This window comes from Microtus ochrogaster, unplaced genomic scaffold (assembly GCF_000317375.1).
Source record: "Microtus ochrogaster isolate Prairie Vole_2 unplaced genomic scaffold, MicOch1.0 UNK66, whole genome shotgun sequence".
Lineage (NCBI taxonomy): Eukaryota > Metazoa > Chordata > Mammalia > Rodentia > Cricetidae > Microtus > Microtus ochrogaster.
Genome location: NW_004949164.1, coordinates 1,651,891 through 1,671,705, shown reverse-complemented (window position 1 = coordinate 1,671,705; position 19,815 = coordinate 1,651,891). Strand labels below are relative to the sequence as shown.

The 19,815-nt window shown below is 41.1% G+C and overlaps 1 protein-coding gene across 2 annotated transcripts; it reads left to right on the top strand.

Moving 5' to 3' along the window:
• Positions 1–828: 828 nt before the first annotated feature.
• Zkscan8 (zinc finger with KRAB and SCAN domains 8) lies at positions 829–15,168 on the top strand. 2 transcript variants are annotated; one of them, XM_005369917.2, is made up of 6 exons: positions 829–982; positions 3,154–3,654; positions 5,441–5,609; positions 8,120–8,211; positions 8,514–8,637; positions 9,523–15,168. In XM_005369917.2, the coding sequence occupies exons 2-6, from the start codon at positions 3,235–3,237 to the stop codon at positions 10,473–10,475; spliced, it is 1,758 nt and encodes a 585-aa protein (XP_005369974.1). In that variant the 5' UTR covers positions 829–982; positions 3,154–3,234; the 3' UTR covers positions 10,476–15,168. The 2 variants fall into 2 exon arrangements, with proteins under 2 accessions (XP_005369974.1, XP_026633238.1); XM_026777437.1 differs by lacking the exons at positions 8,120–8,211; positions 8,514–8,637.
• The last annotated feature ends 4,647 nt before the right edge of the window (positions 15,169–19,815 follow it).

Here is a 19,815-nt window from a genome sequence, read left to right as displayed (position 1 = left end):
GAGACCAGCCTGGTCTACAGAGCTAGTTTCAGGACAGGCTCCAAAGCCACAGAGAAACCCTGTCTTGAAAAACCAAAAAAAAAGAAAGAAAGAAAGAAAGAAAGAAAGAAAGAAAGAAAGAAAGAAAGAAAGAAAGAAAGAAAGAAAGAAAGAAAGAATTGCGACCCATCAGCTCTCTTTTTGACAACTTAAAATAGATAAAAAGTCATCTTCGAAATTAAAAAGTAAAGCGGTGTGTTCACTGTTTCCCACCATTATTAATAGCCTAAATATCCTCTTTAGAGCTTAAGAGATGGGTTGTGGTTATTTTTTGGAACTTTTGTTGCTTCCGGTGATAAAGCATCAAGTGTTGGGAGGCTGACCACACATCCCAGTCAAAGAAAAAGCCGTGGTTAGTTGGAACAGAATAATGTAAGATGTGCTACTCTTCCTAGGTACTGTAAAGGGTTAAATTCCTCAATCTGAAGTGTATGTTGGAAATTTGGAGTAATTCATGAAGCATTAACAAAAAAGCACAGGTTATCTAAGAGGAATAAAGAGAAATTCTTTAGGCATATTAAGCTCCCTCCTGAGCCCAGCTGAGGTCTGCGATTGGCCACCTAACCCTCAGCCTTGCCAACTGAAGCCCAAAGCTGGCCAGGCAAAAAGCTTGGGTGACATAAAGGTATGGCATTCCTAAGGATGTCCACAATCCTCAGCAGCAGCATAGACATCCACCTGGCGCCACTGACAGCCAGAAGGCGCGGCGCACTGTCTCTACGCGGGACGACCATAGAGCTGTCAGACCTCCGGGCTTCCTAGAGAGCTTCCGGAAGTGGCTGTGGGGCAAGATGCATGCTGGCCGGTTCTGCGGCTCCGAGGCTTTGGAAGTTAGCGACTGGAGGGGTCCTACCCGGCTTTGGCGTCCGTCGCGTCTCCTCGCGCGTGCTTCCCGGTACGCCCTGTGCCGCCTCCCGCCCTCGGGCAGCGTGCGGAGCTCTCGGTGAGTGCGCTCGGCCGAGCAGGGGTGTTCGGGCTGCGGAGGCCGGAGCGCGGGGAGCGGGTCGGTGGAGGGCTTGCGCCAGCCCAGCAGGCCAACACCGGTCCCAACTTCCTACGGGGCCCCTCTTTTCACCGCCAATCTCCCCGTGTTACTTTGCAGTCGCTCTTACTTGTAAAGCCGGCCCGTGTATCAGCTGTTCTTACTCAAGCAATTTGCCTTTCGATATCAAAATTCATTTTTTAAAGATACCTATTTTTAAGTCTCTGCTACTCATGGAAACCTCTGATTTTTTTTGTTGTTGTTGTTACTCCTTTTTTTTTTCTACACAGAAAATGGTTGATGTCATGGCTAGACAATTCTGTGCAAAAGATGCTTTCAGTAATTCCGGGTTAACAAAATTAAACCGAATTCAGAATATTTTGCCTACTTAATTTATTAAAGCTAACTGAAATAGGTACTTGAAAACTCCGTGGGTTCCCATTTCCAATTCTCAAGTCAGCCATGAGTAATCTTTGTCAGACATCTAAGATGATGACCACCACTTGACAACATACTTCTCTGAAAAATTCTCTGAAGCGTAGTTATGTGGCTGGCAGTCATTCTTTTAGCGAATGTGCACTCTTTGAGTTCCTCTTGTGGTTAACTATAAGAATGTGGTAAATCTTAAATGCATTCTTCAAAGCAACACCCCTGAGGAGCTCACGCCCACACTTGTGTGCCTGGCCCCCTCCTGAGTGCCATTTCTTCTAACCCCCATGCTTAAGCCTGTATTGAAATAACTTTAGGAATATCTGAAAGAAAAATATTCAGTGAGTGCATTTGAGATAACTACAAAGCACAGTGTTTGTCTTATTTACTTTTCCTTGTGTCTTTTCCTGATTTGCACTCAATACCAAGACATTTCTCAAGTTAAACTTAATCCAAAGGGGAAAATACATCTTCTACATCTGGTGAAAAGCCAGGATTGTTGAAGTTGACATTTTAGATCGAGAAGAAGCTTAAGATTATTATTGCATTTACATTAATCAGTCAATAAGCCTGACCGGATGTTTTTTAAGGATCATATGTAAGGAGCAGTGTTTATATGTGCTTGCCAACATTGCAATTTGTATACACACAATTATTAGATAGGAAGAGATTTTTAAAAGATTAATATTAGTCATTAAAAAGAGTGTATATTGATGCACGTCTGTAATTGCATGCAGTACTCAGGAGAGTGAGGTTGGGGGATCGCCAGTGTGAAACCAGGCTGAGGTATAGAAACAAGTTAGAACTATGATACATTACTATATACCTATTATTTAAATTTTTAAGATATGATGTCAAGCGCTAAAGGAATACAAAATATTGCAGCCACTTTGAAAAACAGTTCAACAATTTTTTAGATACTACACTTAAAACTCAGCAATTCTGGGTTTTACGTCACAAAATTAAAAACCATTCAGACAAGAACTTGTGTGCACATAATCATAGTGGTTTTATTCCTAATCCGCTCAAGAAACAACTCACCTGGTGGGGAGTAGATAAATATGTATTTGTATAAGAATAAACAGACACAACATTGATTAATATCATGTGTCTTCTCCTAAGTGAAAGTTGTCAAACTCAAACACTACTATATTTTATTCTGAAAGATTCTGGAAGGTCATTGGTGTGTGGGCTTAGGTTTGAGCATTGTAGATGTTGATAAGACATCCTGGCTCTTTGCAGATCCACTGCTCCGAGTAGATTTTTAGGAGTAAGAGGAGTTCAAGAGTTAGCCCTGAGACTGGAGGGAAGAAAGGGAGCCGTAGTAGGATGCAGAATCTTAGGTAGTAAGGAGGAAAGGGTTAGCCGGGTTCTTGAAGAAGAGGATAGAGAAATGACCTCATCTGTTGAGAGTGAGCTCAAGGCTGAGAGCTTAAGTACAAAATCCAGTTGAGAGTGGGAGGTGTACAAGGTGCTACGCGGAGCTCAGTGAGGTACTGAGTCTTACCTGCTAATAAATGCAGAATTTCAGTTAGGCTGAGTCTCCATCCCCGACAACCCTAAGCAGGAAACTGGAAGGAAGGGTTTGTACCCTGGGTAGGTTTGGTGTGGCTGATTGTTTAAGGGAGCTTGTTGAAGTATCTTGGTAATTTACTATGACTTTTGCCTTACATTAACATATTTATCATTTTCTGTTCTGAAAGAAGTACCCTGGAGGTCCTCAGAAGACTTAAGAAGATTCAGAAGGTGGAGGAAAGGGGCCTTTTAAGCTTCTCTGGCCCTAAATGGCTGCAGAATCAAGAAAGCCTTCTTCGGCCCCATCTCCACCAGACCAGACTCCTGAAGAGGATCTTGTAATTGTCAAGATAGAGGAGGATCCTGGTTGGGATGAGGAATCTAGCATGCATGAAAATAATACTGCTGGGCAAGAACTGTTTCGCCTACGTTTCAGGCAGCTATGCTACCAGGAGACTCTAGGACCCCGGGAAGCTCTGATCCAGCTACGAGCACTTTGCCATCAGTGGCTGCGGCCAGACTTGAACAGCAAGGAGCAGATCCTGGAGCTGCTGGTGCTGGAGCAGTTCCTGACCATCCTGCCAGGGGAGCTGCAGACTCTGGTGAAGGAGCATCAGTTAGAAAATGGAGAGGAGGTAGTGACCCTGTTGGAGGACTTGCAAAGACAGATTAATATCCTAGGACAACCAGTAAGTAGCTGTGCATGCTGGGACTGAATTTCTGGAAGCTGAGTAGAAAGACTTTGGTGTAGATAATTTTTTTTTTTTTTTTTTTTTTTTTTTTTCTGAAACGGGGTTTTTTTGTAGCTTTTGGTTCCTGTCCTGGAACTAGCTCATGTAGACCAGGCTGGCCTCGAACTCACAGAGATCCGCCTGCCTCTGCCTCCCGAGTGCTGGGATCAAAGGCGTGCGCCACCACCGCCCGGCTATAGATAAATTCTTATTGGTCTTAATAATGCAAACCTGGAATCAGATATTGAGGTAAATGCTGAAAGATCAGAGAAGTAAAGGAGCTAGCCACCAGAGAGACTTCTTACCTCCACCAAATCCTCAGACTGAAGGGGCTGAGCTCCTTTCTCCTGTTTTATATTCCTCTCTGCCCAGCCAAATCACTTCCTGTCTCCACCTCCCTTGTGCTAGGATTAAAGGCGTGAGATCCCAAGTGTTGGGATCAAAGGTGTGAGCTCTGTTTTTCTTTTAGACTGGTTAAATCTCCTGTAACCTACTCAGTGGGGCCTTGAACTTCTGATCTTCCTGCCTCCACCTCCAAAGTGCAGGGATTAAAGGTGTACGCCAGCACTGCCTGGCCTCTGTGGTTAACTGGTGGCTAGCTCCACCCTCTGATCTTCAGGCAAGCTTTATTAGAGCATAAAGTATCACCACACACTGGCTTCACATTGAGGAATAAATTCTGTGCATTGGTTTCTGTTGAATGCAGATGGATATTATTTAAAGCACTATGTATTACACATGTAGTTTTGTAAAGGATAGAAACCATTTTTTTTCCCTCCTAAGATTTCCCTTGCTTGCTTAATGGGACCACGATACACAAGGAGCTTAAATTAATTTTCTTCTGGAGTACCCATGGTACCAGTGGTCAGGGTTTGGGTCAAGTGTTTCCACATTTTTTACCTCCTATTCAAGGAGTTAAAGACCCACACAAATTGTACAAGTAGGAAGGAAACTTTTCTCAATGGCAGAACAAGAGTACAAAGGAAGAAATACAGTGCTAGGCCACTTTCATTTGGAGCTTCTTTTTCTGAAGTTTGAGAGTAAAAAGAGTTTGCCAGCAGGCATGATGAGGATGGTTTTTTGTTTTCTCAAAGGACAGTTTGCCTTACTGCTCATGTACCCAGCGTCAGCCTGGCTCTGCTTGGCCCCTTATGTTCCTTACCAGATATAATGGGACTATGACTGAGTACAAGCTGTCTAGGTCTCACAGTTGTTAAGAAAAGGAGAAATTTATTCCATTGTTCAGAGTAAGGTGTGGGCACAGCTTAATGCAGGTGTGAGTCCTGGGTTGCTAACAGGTGCTAGGTGCATTGCTGTGGGCAAAGGGTGCTTTGTACAAATCAAGTAAAGCCCATCTTGCTAAACTATTTTCTGTGTCAGCTAGCTTCGCCTACATAATTAGAGACGACTGCTTACTAGAACACAGGCTTCCTAGTTTCTTGTCAGAAGAGTGTCTTAGTATTGAATGGCCGTGTTTTAGTTTTCTCTCTTAAACATTCTCTGTCCTAGAGTTGAAGTGCAAATATTGTTGCTAGATGTAATAGAGAAACAACAACAGAAATCTTTTCTAGTACTGAACAGAACAAATCCCTTCTTTTTGTGCTAATGTGGTGTTTCTTGTTGCCCTAAGAAGTAAATGCAATTATACTGCTTGCTTTTCCTAATATGAGTATTGGTTCTACTACTACCTTCACTTTCTTTCTCAAAGGAATTCTTCATAACTCAGCTGTCCCATTGTTTCTAGGTCTCAGCTCGTCCACATGGGCACAGAGTTCTCTGGGAGGAAGTTGTACCTTCAGAATCTGCACCAGAACCTCCAAGTACTCAGTTCCGACCCATGGCAACCAAACATAAACCTCCAGTGCCCCAGAAGCCACAGGACGGAGGAGAGAGGCCAGATTTCACTTCTGAGGGTGAGGAAAGTGGAAAGGAAAGAGACTTATGTTTGGGGTACCTGTCTCAGTCAGGAAGTGGCATCAGTGTTTGAGTAGTCTCCATCTTCTGGTTTTGAATGTTTATAGAAGTAGTATGTGGACTTTTCCTGTGGGCATAAACAACTGTTCACCCCAGATGGGGCACCAAGGACACACCAAAGAAACAAGTTTTTTGAAGACTAACTTGTGAGCCAATGAGTTTAATTAGGAGTCGGATGAAGGATTTTTTTTTTTTATAGAAACGTAGGTAGCTTAGGAGCCACCATACCACTAGAGAAATCTCTTAGCACCATTTAATTGCCTATATGGGAATGGGGGAGGGAGCGTGTGATCCTTTCCCCACTCTGTTAATGGGCCCAGTCTTTTGCAGGTCTTATGCATATAGGCACTCCTAAGAGTTCAGGAGGGCAATGGCCATGGCATGCCCAGAGGACATGAGCAAAGAAAAAAGAACTTTGTTACCCCAGTACGTTTACAGCAGACATTTTATTTAGATTTTTCTAGTATCATAACATTTTATTTACAGTTACTTCAATATGCCTTTCTTTTAATGATAGCATTTTGATGACCACAGTAGGATGACATAGCTAGGAACTATGGTGCAGCAGTGGTACTGATCCAGTCCTCATCTCATGCTCACGTTCCAGTTGTCTCAGTGTCTTTTCTGGTCCAGGGCCCATCCTATGACCACAGTGCATTTAGTCATAAATCTCTTCAGTCTCCTTTAATTACACATTTTGGGCATGATTTCTTAGTCTTTTCACGACCTTACCAGTTTTAAAGAACATAGATTAGAATTGGAATGGCTGCAGATTAGGTTTTTTTGGTATTGTCTCATATTTAGGTTCTAATTGTGTATATTTAGAAAGAACATTTCAGAAATTTGACCTATTGTGATGTTATCTTTGATGACTTAAGATTAATCTTGCTAGGCTAATTCTCCCTACCTTACTATTATTGTTGTTGTTACTATTATTATTATTAGTAGTAGTAGTGTATATACCTAGACATACACCTGGAGGTCAGAGAACAACTTTCTTCAAGAGCTGCTTCTGTCCGTCCACCATGGATTTCAAGAATTGAACTTGAGTCCTCAGAATTATATAGGAAGCACTTTTACCCTCCAAGCTCCCCTTGGCCCCTCCACCTTATTTTTTGAGATGAAATCTTTCCCTAAACATTAGGTCTACCATTTCAGCTAGACTACCTGACCTGCAGGTTCTAAAGATCTGCCTGTCCTTATTTTCTTCCAGCCCCTAACACTGAGACTCAAGGCATGAGGCTTTTATGTGGGTGATGGGATTCTGAACTTCTGTCCTCTTACTTCCATAGCAAGTACTTTACCACTGAGCCATCATACCAGTCCTGAGTGTGTGTGGAGGGTGGGTGTGTCTGTGTTGTTTTGAGCAGCACTCAGTACTAACCCAGGGCTTTAATCATCCAAGGCAAGCACTCTTCTAATTGAGCTGTCCTCAACCCTTCCATTTTATTATTATTATTATTTACCCATGGACATATAAATTCTTTGTTCAAGAAACTTTGTGTTAACTGTACTTAAATTATATTTGACCAGATGATGCCCCTTAAATCTGGTTTTCCTGGTTTGTTTCTGTTTGTTTGTCTTGTTTTTGTTTGGGGGAGGGGTGACATTTTTCTGTTGTATATTGAGAATTGCCCTATTTTATAAAGAACAGCCTATTCTAGGCTATTCATCTTTGTAGGGTGTTTTGTTATGTTTATGTGTTTTTCCCTATGTATGGATTTATAATGCTTTGTTTTCTATAAGTGAAATCTTTTTTTTTTGAAACAGGATCTCTGTAGTCTTGCCCAGCCTAGAACTCACTATGTAGATAAGCCTGGCCTCAAACTTGTGATGGTCCTCCTGCTGTGACCATAGGCATTTGCCACCCCAGCATATAAGTGAATTTTTAATATTCCTGCACTTTAACTTAGTCAATAGGCTAAGAATTTTTAATGTTTCTAAGAAGTAGCACAGAAATACTTCATTTTTGTTAATTGTATAATTCTTAATCTGAAGTCCTAAATCTTGTTTTTCAAAACATGTTTTGCTTAATTATGAGGTTGTTTTTGGTGATAAGATGTTCACTATCCATGAGAAGTAGTCACTGCGGCCACAGCAGTTACTGGAAAGGTAACAGTTTGATTGGTTCCCATGTTCAGTTTTCTAGGATTTCGGGTTCTGAAGGAATGCTATACAGAGATAGTACTTTGGATAGAGAATAAATTAGAAAGCAGCTCCTGTTAGGAAATCAGTATACTTTGTTTATTTAAATATGTAAGTTCAGGTACATTAAAGTACAGATGTTCTGTGGACGTCCATGAATATGGGCCAGAGTCCAAGATGTCAGCACTTTATGTGCAAAATCCTTGGCATATGTATTCTGAAATAAAAGTAATTTTGGATAAGTGAATGCTGGCTCCCACAACCATACAAGACTAGTCAATTCATAGCTCCTTTCTCCTCTTAGCCATGTCTGCTTCTCAGAGTCGTACTCCTTCCCAGAAAAGAAGTTCTGGAGATCAGGAGGTGACAGCTAGACTGCTCACTGCAGGGTTTCAGGTGAGTTGTGCTCCTTCTCACTAAAAGCCCATATCTCTGACAATGTTGTGGCCAATGCCGTATCTCCCTGTAGTGGTGCCTGTTTAAGAACGTCCTCTGAACCCTTTTTACTTAGTAACAAACTAGCCTTTGAGTTTCCACAAGAAATCCAGTGCACTTTCCTCTGCCTCCCAGCTGTTCACATCCCTTTGCTTAGCACACTCCTGCTTCTTCACCTCTCCTCACACTGCAGTTACCGCAAACACTAGTTCTGAGCTATGGAACCTTTCTAGGCCCCAAATGAGGGTCTTCTTTTGTTTCAGACTTTGGAAAAGATTGAAGACATGGCTGTGTCTCTTATTCGAGAAGAGTGGCTTCTTGATCCATCACAGAAGGATCTGAATAGAGATAACAGGCCCGAGAAATACAGAAACACGTTCTCCCTGGGTAAGGAGAGCTGTAGTTATTACAATTTAAGAACTTTCTCTTTGCTGTGTTTCTGGTAGCTTTATAAGGTTTCTGGAGGACTTAGTTGAACTTAAATTCAGGATTTAGGGCTGTAGAGATGGCTCAATGGTTAAGAGTGCTTCCTGCTCTTCCGGAGGACTGGAGTTCTTTTCCCAGCATCCACATCAGGTACCGTATAACCACCAGGAACTCCAACTCTGGAGGCTATGATGCCTTCTTCTAGGCTCTGCAGATACCTTACACATGTGACATGCATAGATACAAATTTGCTTTAAATCTTTTTAATGAATTGCAAAGAAAAGAAACTCAGAATTTAAGAAATGGGTATTAGATTGAGATTCCTGAGATATGAAATTAAGCATTTTGTTCTCCAACCCAGAAGTCCTTACAGTTTGTATCTATGTAGTGAAGACTGTTCTTCTTTCCAGTTAGAAAGTGGCATGTTTGTAGTACTCCCTGCATTCACACCTTTCTTCAGGTCCCCTTGGACCATCATGATAGTGGATATTAGAGTGTCTCTGTCAATGAGCTAGTTGTACTTCTACACTTTTCAGGACTGTTTGGTGCATTCTGTCCCACTCAGTACATCTTAGAAGAGTTCTTTATGTCTTCCTACTCCCCAACTTACACTTCTCAGTTAATCCCTTCCAACACTACTCATGTATCAGAAAACCCTTTTTCCTGACATATCTTTCCCACTTGGTATTTGGTACTTTTACTTGATCAACTTGCATGTATCTCTCCCTGTTTTGAATAGAGAAGCTTGTATTTGCTTGTAGCTTCCATTACAACTTCACTTCCCCCTTCTGTATAGAAAGTAGGAAGTGACTTTGAGAATGATTGCTTACTATGTGTTTATTTCAGATGGTGAGACCAGGAGTGAGAACAAGGAATTCTTTTCAAAACAGGTAATATCAACCGGAATCCAGCCACATGGACAAACAGCTGCCAAGTGCAACGGGGATGTTATCGTGGGTCTTACGCACGGAGAAACCCAAGACAGATTAGAGAGGCAGCAGGGAAATCCCACACAAGAGAGACGGCATAAATGTGATGAATGTGGGAAAAGCTTTGCTCAGAACTCAGGCCTTGTTCGACACTGGAGAATCCACACTGGAGAGAAACCCTATCAATGTAATGTGTGCAGTAAAGCCTTCAGCTATAGGTCAGCCCTTCTTTCCCATCAGGACATCCACAACAAAGTGAAGCGCTATCACTGTAAAGAATGTGGTAAGGCCTTCAGTCAGAACACAGGCCTGATCCTGCACCAGAGAATCCACACCGGGGAGAAGCCCTATCAGTGTAATCAGTGTGGTAAGGCCTTTAGTCAGAGTGCAGGCCTTATTTTGCACCAGAGAATCCACAGTGGGGAGAGACCGTATGAATGTAATGAATGTGGAAAAGCTTTCAGTCATAGTTCACACCTCATTGGACACCAGAGAATCCACACTGGGGAGAAACCCTATGAGTGTGATGAGTGTGGGAAAACATTCAGACGCAGCTCCCATCTTATTGGCCATCAAAGAAGCCACACTGGGGAGAAACCTTACAAATGCAATGAGTGCGGGAGGGCCTTCAGTCAGAAATCAGGCCTGATTGAACATCAGAGAATCCATACTGGAGAAAGACCCTACAAGTGTAAAGAATGTGGGAAAGCTTTCAATGGGAACACTGGTCTCATTCAGCATCTGAGAATACACACAGGGGAGAAGCCCTATCAATGCAGCGAGTGTGGGAAAGCCTTTATTCAGAGATCGAGCCTCATTCGACATCAGAGAATCCACACTGGAGAAAAGCCTGAAACCACAGGAGTTTAGGAAAAGCCTTGGTTGTTGTCTGAGCATTATTCAGCATTAGAGAAACCATGTGGTAGTGGAGAAGGCTAGTGAAAAGGGCAGAATCTGTGGTGTGATGACAAAGTTAAGAATAGCACTTCAGTAGTTTGAGCACAGTCCCCGGTAGAGATTGATTGGCTTGACTGTCTTTGGAGGCATCTGGTGAAGCAGAGCCCCGGCAGCTTTATATATTCTTCAGAACTTTAAAATAACAGCAGATTGCTTACTGTGACTTGAAACACTATATTTTGTCTTTCCCAAGAGTGGCTGTAAGTTTGAGAGGGACCACTCTAAGCTTCTCTTCCCATTTCTGTGGTCCCTTTCTGCCATCCCCCTCTGAAGATGCCCTAGTAAATCCTAATCTGAGAAGCCGCTTGAGTCCAAGGCAACCTCAATGAGACTAAGATTTGTATTTAGCTTTCTAATACCCTAGTTAGAGGGAAATGGTTGAACATTTAACGTAATATTCTAGTACTCTTAGATGATATAAACCCATAATCCTCTACAAATTCAGTGTTATATTTTTAACAGCACTGTAGCATTTTTCTTCATTTAGCACCTTTACTGACTTCCATTGAGTCCGTGAGCTCATATCCTTCACCACCCCCAGTCTCAGTACCTGTGTCAACAAAGGAAGTGGCTGCATTAGTGATGATGGTGGGAGTGATGCCAAGAAAGAGGTGAGTGGAGACTCAGCCTGGCTACTCTTGAGCATGGACAGAGTGTACCTCAGGATGACTTCTGACTCCTTCACCTTCCTACTGTACACTGTGGTTCAAAACATATTTGCACTATCAAAGCTTTGGCACCAAATAGGAAACAGAGGTGCTAGAAAAAGACATTAAAAATTCTTACAAAGAATGTACATCATTCCTTTTGGCCCATTACAGTACAGCTCTCAGGTTCCTGTCTATGTAAACTCCCTGAGTACACGGTCAGCCTGGACTGACCTTCTCAGATGGCCTCTGCAGCTCCATCATTATCATCTATCTGTTTCCTTCCATTTGCATATCTTCAGTATCCACAGTGGTAATCTATCAAATACCTTATCTCTGATTTCTTATTCTGAATTCTGGGATACTCCCTCAGTCATCTAACAACAAAGATAGACTATTACACTCATTGTCACCAGGCCCTGTATTTCACCTCTAAAACTAGCATAACAGGATATTGGTAAAGTAATGAGACTGGTTTAAAATAACACATCCGGCCGGGCAATGGTGGCGCACGCCTTTAATCCCAGCACTCGGGAGGCAGAGGCAGGCGGATCTCTGTCTGTGAGTTCGAGACCAGCCTGGTCTACAGAGCTAGTGCCAGGACAGGCTCCAAAGCCACAGAGAAACCCTGTCTCGAAAAACCAAAAAAAAAAAAAAAATTGATCTGCTTAAAATAACACATCAGATCTTGTGCACCTAAAATATAGTGTCCTTTCAGAGGAGTAAGTATACTTTTTACTTATTCTAGTAGTGCTGCTAGTCCTCCAGATAGTGGGGACATTCTTAGAATTCTCATTTAATGAAGAGCAAGAAAACCATCTGTTACTATTAATTATATTTCATGTTTGGCCATTTGATTAGTGAGCTTGAAGCTGAATAACTTTTGCTTTAACTTTAATCCTCACACTTAAAATTATTCCATTAATCTTACTCAGAAGACAGGTTCTGAGTAGGTTCTGATGAAATCTCCAGGAAAACAATTTCACATTGTGACTGTCCTAAAAAGGATCATCTTAGTGTTTTGGCTAACTCTCTGAGACCAGTCCTCTTCATTATTCTTTATTTTCTTACCCTCCTTTCTGTTTGCTTCCTTCCAGTTTAATATAGATTATCATTCCTAACACTTCTCTAAAACTCTAAACAACTGAGCCACCTCTCCTGCCCCAATTGCTTGAGTTGTGCCTTACCGTCTCTAGATGACAGGATTTCTATGTAGGTCAGTGCTACCTTGTGTGCAAACGTTACATAGAATGAGTACATTGTCAGTGAAGCTAGAAGTCTGCGTGTGTGCATATATGCGTGAGTACCTACCTGCCTTGTTTCCAATAAATTGCCCTTTAGCATTTGTATCCAGAGTAATGTGTACAGATCACTTCAGTCTCAGACTGCTAAGAGCTACTCAGCAACTGGAAGAAAATAATATAATTGGAAAGATTAATGTTACATTGGCATGAATATGAAAAAGGTTGTCATTTAAAAATGAGTTATTGGATCCATTATTGGTGAGGCACACCTTTAGTCATAGCACTCATGGGCCAGCCAAGTCTGTATAGCAAGTTCAAAGCCAGCCTTGAATATAGTGAGGCCAGTCTCAAAAGAACCCAAAAATGTAATTTGGGACTGGAAAATGGCTTAGTGGTTGAGAATGTGGACTGTTCTTGCAGAGAACCATTGAGTTCCATTCCTAGCACCCATGTTGGGTGGCTTATAACTTCCTGTAACTCCAGCTCCAGGAGGATCCAACATATCTGGCCTACACAGGCCCCTACACACAGGTACACATAGACATATACATAATTACAAATAATAAAATTTTAATGAACTATCAAAGCACATGTATAGAAAAGGCCAAATGTTATAGCATATGGTAATGGAAAAGACTAGAGTCTTTGAAGAAGAACATAGAAGTCATTTTAGTCTTGAATTCACCAAGCATTAATTAATCCATATTACATTATCTAGAGGTGTCAACTACCCGTGGCATTCATTAGGCTTTTATCCCATAGAGTCAATTTTTTCTTTCAATCTGAAATGAATTGTCTACCAATACTTTCTTCTACCGTCCTCAGCTGCTCATCTTAGGATCTGGCATGGTAGAGTGGTTCTTCCCTAACTCACTTGCCATCAACATACCACTGGGAGAAACCTCTGAGGTTTCAAAGAATTTCTCCATGAGACCAGATAGGTATTCAAGAATGTGGTGATTGATTCCAACATGGGCCAGTATAACCTTGCTCTTGTTTCTGCTTCTCTAGAGTGATAGCTGACTTTTTTTGCTTTGTTTTGAACAATTGTTGTGAGCCAAACCCTAAGTTAAACATTTATCCACTTAAAAGCTCGTATCACTACATACCCCATTTATAAACGATAAAAATAAGAGCTTAGAGAACTAGCGAACATCACATAGCCAGCAAATGACAAGATTCTAACCCATACAGCCTGGTGCTAGAGCCTGTCATGGCTACTGTGCTACGCTACCAACACTGACTAAACTCTGGCCTGCCAAATGAAACCATGTACTTCTGGTCATAAGAGATACTAGGTAGACAGTGGACAATAGTTTAGTATGAATCCATTGCAATTACTGGGAAATTGGCTTAAAATACTATTTGGGGAAAGAACATCTTTAGACGTTGATAGTCTTGATTTTCAGTATAAAAAAGGTAAATTTTGTTAATAGACTATGCATACAGGAGTCACTAGGAGGGTAAAACAGTAACATTTCTCTGTAGACTGCCAAAGGGAGGAAGAAGTAGGTTCCAGGTGGGGCAGATGGGCAGTTAAGATGGTAGCAGTAGGTTTATCCGTAGCCTACAGAGAAAACCTTCAAGCTTCCTGCCCATTTCCAATCACCATTTTGTGTGTCTCGTGTTTTCCTTGATTTTTCAAATATGTTACTCATTTTAACCAATTTCTGCCTTAGCTCTTAAAAACATTTCCTTACTGGCTGTCATAGTCAACATTCCACTAAAATGAATGTAGAATGACCAGTGTGTAAATTAAGGCTGTATATTGTTATCTTCCTTAATCACTTTTATATTCATAATGTTGAATTTTCCCATATGCGATGGCTAATCTTGGTTGTCATTTTGAGTATTACTGGATTCTTGGGTCTTTTGTTGGTAGGTAGCCATTGTTGAACTAGCTAGACCATAGCAGGTAAGCCATTCTAACAATTCGTGTGTGTGTGTGTGTGTGTGTGTGTGTGTGTGTGTGTGTGTGTGTGTTCATTCTATTCTATTCTAGAGAACCCTGACTAATACAGAATTTTGTACCAGAAGTGATTCTAGAGCAATAGAAGTATAAGGATAAAATTTTTTAAGTATCTGGCATAGGCTTTCCTCTCAGAAACTCAGGGTTTATTAAAAGCCCATAGTGTGAACTATTTTACAGACTTAAGAGACAAGTGCATTTGATTGTCCTGATTCACCAGTTGTGGGAGGTAAGAGATTTGGTGACTCTGTATATAAAACTTTTGACAATTTGTAGAAAAATAAGGAAAATGATGGTAGTGGTTCATTGCTCCCAGCATCTCTGGATAAATTGACAAAGGAAAAGAATGAACTCCTTGATAGAATTAACCAGCTTCTAGCATATCAAAATATAGTGAAGAACAATAATGTGCTCAGTGATAAAACTGGCTGACTCTGGATGTACTAAACAGTCTAGAGGTTTCTATGTGCGTGTGCACTGGAAGAGAATCTTCTCTTCAGCAGCCACAGCTCAAATTGTGGAAAATCAAACTGAAGCCCTCATTCTAAGGTTGGCTGAATTACCAAAACAATAAAAAATAAAAATCAGGTCCCAGCCTCAGAGGGTATCAGTGGTTCAGGTTAGAGCATTAACTAGTAAAGAATTGGATCCTGAAGCCTGGCGGTGGCGCGCGCCTTTAATCCCAGCACTCGGGAGGCAGAGGCAGGCAGATCTCTGGGAGTTCGAGACCAGCCTGGTCTACAAGAGCTAGTTCCGGGACAGGCTCCAAAGCCACAGAGAAACCCTGTCTTGAAAAAAAAAAAAAAAGAATTGGATCCTTAAATGTGGGGTGGAGATGTGTGGGAAGACCCTGTTGATTCTACCCTCCAGTTCTCAGGGGCTTATCTCACCTGAGGGAATAGTCTCTCTGCCCTCAGCAGATGTACTCCCACCCCTTAACCATTGCCTTTTCTGCTTTGAGGAACTACAGAATGAGCAGTAGGAAAAGGTAGCTCTAAATACCATCTATGGTCATGGAACCAGGTGCAGAAATGAGGATTATAATTGACATGACTGTTTCTGTCATATTTTGCTAAGAATGTGTTTGTTCAGATTTCTGTGTTTCTTTCCTTAGTTTCTTTATCAGTAACGTAACAAGAGAACATCCGTAGTTACCATATTTAAGTTTTGAGATACCAAAAGAATGTCCCTCAAGGGACATTGCCATCTATTTTAAAATTTATAATGGGCTTGTGGTTGTACAAGGGATAGTTATATCATGTAGGTGTAATTATGACCTTGTTAAATATATAATACATTTGCAATTATATGTGTGATATTTATATCACCTTAGGTATAATTATGACCTGATTATTATTTTCACTTGGAAATTAAGCATGACGTAAGGAGATATGATTGTGTGTCAAGTTGACAAGGGGTGGATTTGTGATGGCTGTTCTTGGCTGTTAACTTGACTACATCTGGATTAACTAAAACTAGATTGCTGGGTACACATGTCAAGGATTTATTTTAAATCATTTCAAGTGGAAAGACCCACTTTTAATCTGGATCTTTTCAGGTGGGAGTATCCACCTTTAATCTGCACCAAACCTTCTGATGGTAGCCTCTATGAGGATATGCAAGAAAGAAATTTGCTCTTGCTTCCTTGCTTTTTGCTGGCAAGTCCATCCTTCACTGGAGTTAGACCCTACTTCTTCGGGATTCTGGTGTATAATGAAGACCAGCTGAGACATCCATCCTGGTGGAGTAAACAGCTGGTCCATTCTTTGACTTCCCGTTGATAGACAACCATTGCTGGACCACAGCTTATAAGCCACTAATGAAATCCCATTCTCTCCATATGTGGGTGTGTGTGTGTGTGTGTGTGTGTGTGTGTGTGTGTGTGTGTATTCATTCTATAAGCTCTGTTCTCTAGAGAACCTTTGACTAATAACCATACTTAAAGAATTCTGTTTTCCTTTCTTTGTTTTATGGCAACTTTTGGGGTCATTTTTCTCTAATATCTGGCTTTTCTTTATTAGTCTTTTTTTCTCCTTTATACTAAAATAATCCCATATCATACTTTTGCTCACTTTTTCTGTCTCTCTTTTTTTTTTTATCTGTTTTGTTGTGCTTTGTATTTGACTTCATATTTCCCACTTTGTATGTCATCTCTGCTTACGGTATTTTCCTCAGGTACCTACACAACCTGATATTTGAAATTCACCATTCTCCTTCAATTTGTATTTCTTTTCAATAAACCCTGTACCCTAAATAGAATTGCTGCCCTTTGTATTTCTCATCTCACCCTTGAAGTTATCATTTCATCTTTTTCTGCCTTCCACTCTCCAAGTCTAGAAACTTGTTTATCTCAATTGTTTTCTTCTTGGAGCTTATTTTCATTATCACTTAGGTTTTTTGGTTTTTTTTTTATTTCTACTATACCATTACAGTCTTCCAATTAGGTCTCTATCACATGGGCTCAGGTTTCCATACTTCCTTTTAGAATATCCAGCTTATATAACACTTGAAAAATGATCCTCAAACTCCACTTTGATGGTATCATGTTTTACTCCTCCCCCAGCAGATAATTCTCACCAGAGTGATGGTGTCTATGACTTTGCCCTCCATTCTGAATCTGCCTCGGCTTTCATCACTCTCTAACTTGTTCACCTTCGTACATCACATTCAGACGTCCTCCAGCTCTCTACTTTTGTCTTACAGACCTTTGCCTCGGTGCCTTTCTCATGGTTTTCCCCCTTAGATTACTCTTTGGCCGTAACTCCTGTTCACTCATTAAACTCACTTCCTGTATGTCTTTGAGTGAGCACCTCCTGATTGAGTTCACCTCACATCAAGATCTTCCCTTAGTCTGAGCTGCCTGAGCAGTTAACTTTCAAGTTACTAATACCTTGCTCTGTAATTATTTCTAGAAGTATGTATAGTAGTTTCACATTTGTATTTATTTCCAAAATTAAATTGTAAGCTCCTTGAGGGCAGGGATAATAACTGTAACATTTGTATCACTGTACCCTCTTAGTGCCTAGTACAGTGCTGAGCACACAGTAGGTGTTTAATAAATGCTTGTTGAATTATTGTGTGGATTTTTGTGATATTGAAATTTTTAAGGGTTTTCATGATGTGTCTTATTTTGTGCACTGAAAAAGTAGAAAACTGATGGGGGTGGGGGGTGCATACTTTTCATTCCTAAATTTAGGAGGCAGAGGCAGGCCAGTCTCTGAGTTGGAGGCCAGTCTGATCTACTGAGTTAGTTCCAGATGGCCAGGGCTACACAGAGAAACCCTGTATCAAAAACAAAACAAAAAGCAAAAAAACCTTTCTCCATAAAGTACTATAGTATTCCAAAGTTAGCCTTTATCAAGGAGTGAAGCCCTGAATTCTGGGAGGGTCTATATAAAAAGGGGTGGGGGAGGAAGAAGAGGAGAAGAAATGAAGTTTTTTAAAAAAATTGTGGCCAAAGTTATTGAATTTAAAAAAAAAAAAAAAGAAAAGAAAGTAGAAAACAAGCCATGTGAATGCCACAAGTCAAGATTCCCAGCACTTAGGAAGTGAAGGCAGGAAGATCAGTTCAGCTCTACCCTTGCTACATAAGGAGTGTTGCACCAACTTAGACTACCTGATGCCTTATTTCCAAAATCATAGAGAAAAGAAAGTAGAAAGCACACACACACAAACTTACTCTGATAAAAGCACAACTGTAAAAGGAGCTGGAAAGTAGGTTTGCATCTGCTGTTTGCTTAGTAGTTTGGAAGTTTAGCTGTGTCTGGAGACATTGGGGATTATACAATTGGTGAGCAGCTGGATGCTTCTAGCATCTAGTGAAGAGAGTACAAAGATGCTACGAAGCATCCTTGAAGTTATCCTTTGTGATGGAATCTTGGGGCATGTATTATATTTTGTGGTTAAAGAAAGCCTTACCTTAATATTTGAGATTCACAGTAACATTAAAATTTTGGTTAAATTTTTTAGTATTTTAATTGGCATACTCATGGGGTAACAGCATTGAAATATGTACAATGCCTAGTGGTCAAATTAGGATGTCTGTCATATCTGTTGCCAGTTTTATTTTGTGTGTGTGTGTGTGTGTGTGTGTGTTGCAAGTGCTATTTTTAAACATGCAGTCAATTTTTCTCAACTGCAGTTATATAGAACCTTCAGTTTTATAGAACACAAGTTTCAAGGCTGAAGATATAGCTCAGGAATAAGTAAAGCAGTTGCCTTGCCTGCACAAGGCCCTGCATCTGGTGACCAGCACTTCAAAAGAAACAAGAAAACTATATATGTACACTTGTGCCTGTTACGTTTCGTGGTGGTTATCAACATTAGGTCTCCCTGCAGCCTCTGCTGAGTGCAGGTGAGAGGGCAAGTGCAGCTTTCCTGTGTTGACTCATTACCGTACTATCCCATCATATAAGATACTGGAGGCTAGCTAGTAAGAAAACAAAGAAGACTGCAGTCTAGCAAAGCTTTAGCTTGGGAACAACATGGCAACAAACACACTATTTGTTGACCTCTAGATCGATTTTGCTGCCATTTGTCCAAGAAAACCATGTTCTGTTTGCAAGCAAAACTCAGTCCTAAGGTTTTACATACTCCATGTTAATCCTACTTAGAAGACAGGTTTCTAAGGAAATGTGATTCACTAAATTGAGTAGCGAAGCCAGCATTCTAAAACACTATAGTCTGCGTTTGCAGTTCAGTGGTACATCTGTCAACAAGGTAAGAATCAACTCCAGAGTTAGCAAGTCAGCTGATGTGTAACTCACCAAAGAGTGGCATTGCTCTGTTGTGTTGAAGTAGTCAACAGCTAAAGAATGGTGTTGTATCACTTAGCTTGTCAACCCATTTTGACATCAAAGGGCCAGAAAAGCTAACTGACTTGCACTGTGTCACTTGATAGGTGTACATTATGTTTTTAATCCATGCTCTGCCATGGGATGAATGACTTCACCTAAGACTCCACCTAAGTATTTCATTTTAAGAATTAATTCTTTTTAATCAGCTTGTATATCCAAACCAGCATATTGGTTAGAATGTCTTAAGCTAATTTTTTTTTTGATGGAGGAAGGTCATTGGTTAATTAAAGAAGCTGCTTGCCCTGATAGGTTAAAACATAGGTGGGAGGAGTAAACAGAGCAGAATGCTGGGAGGAAGAGAGCTTAGTCTCCATAGCTCTGTGCTCTGGAGCAGAGACGCCATGCTCCCCTCTCCTGGGCGGACGCAGGAATAGCTCTGCTCTCCGAGACACGCGATGAAGCTCCGACCCAGGATGGACGTAGGCTAGACTCTCCCTGGTAAGCCACCTTGTGGGCTACAGCAGATTATTAGAGATGGGCTAGTCCAGGTGCGAGAGTTAGCCTAGAAGAGGCTAGATAGAAATGGGCCAAGCAGTG

Excerpts from the sequence above, each read along its gene's own strand:
- Zkscan8 (XM_005369917.2), top strand. The coding sequence starts at position 3,235 with ATGGCTGCAGAATCAAGAAAGCCTTCTTCGGCCCCATCTCCACCAGAC. Across the intron at positions 3,655-5,440 it reads TTAATATCCTAGGACAACCA|GTCTCAGCTCGTCCACATGG; the intron begins GTAAGTAGCTGT and ends CATTGTTTCTAG. Across the intron at positions 8,212-8,513 it reads TGCTCACTGCAGGGTTTCAG|ACTTTGGAAAAGATTGAAGA; the intron begins GTGAGTTGTGCT and ends CTTTTGTTTCAG.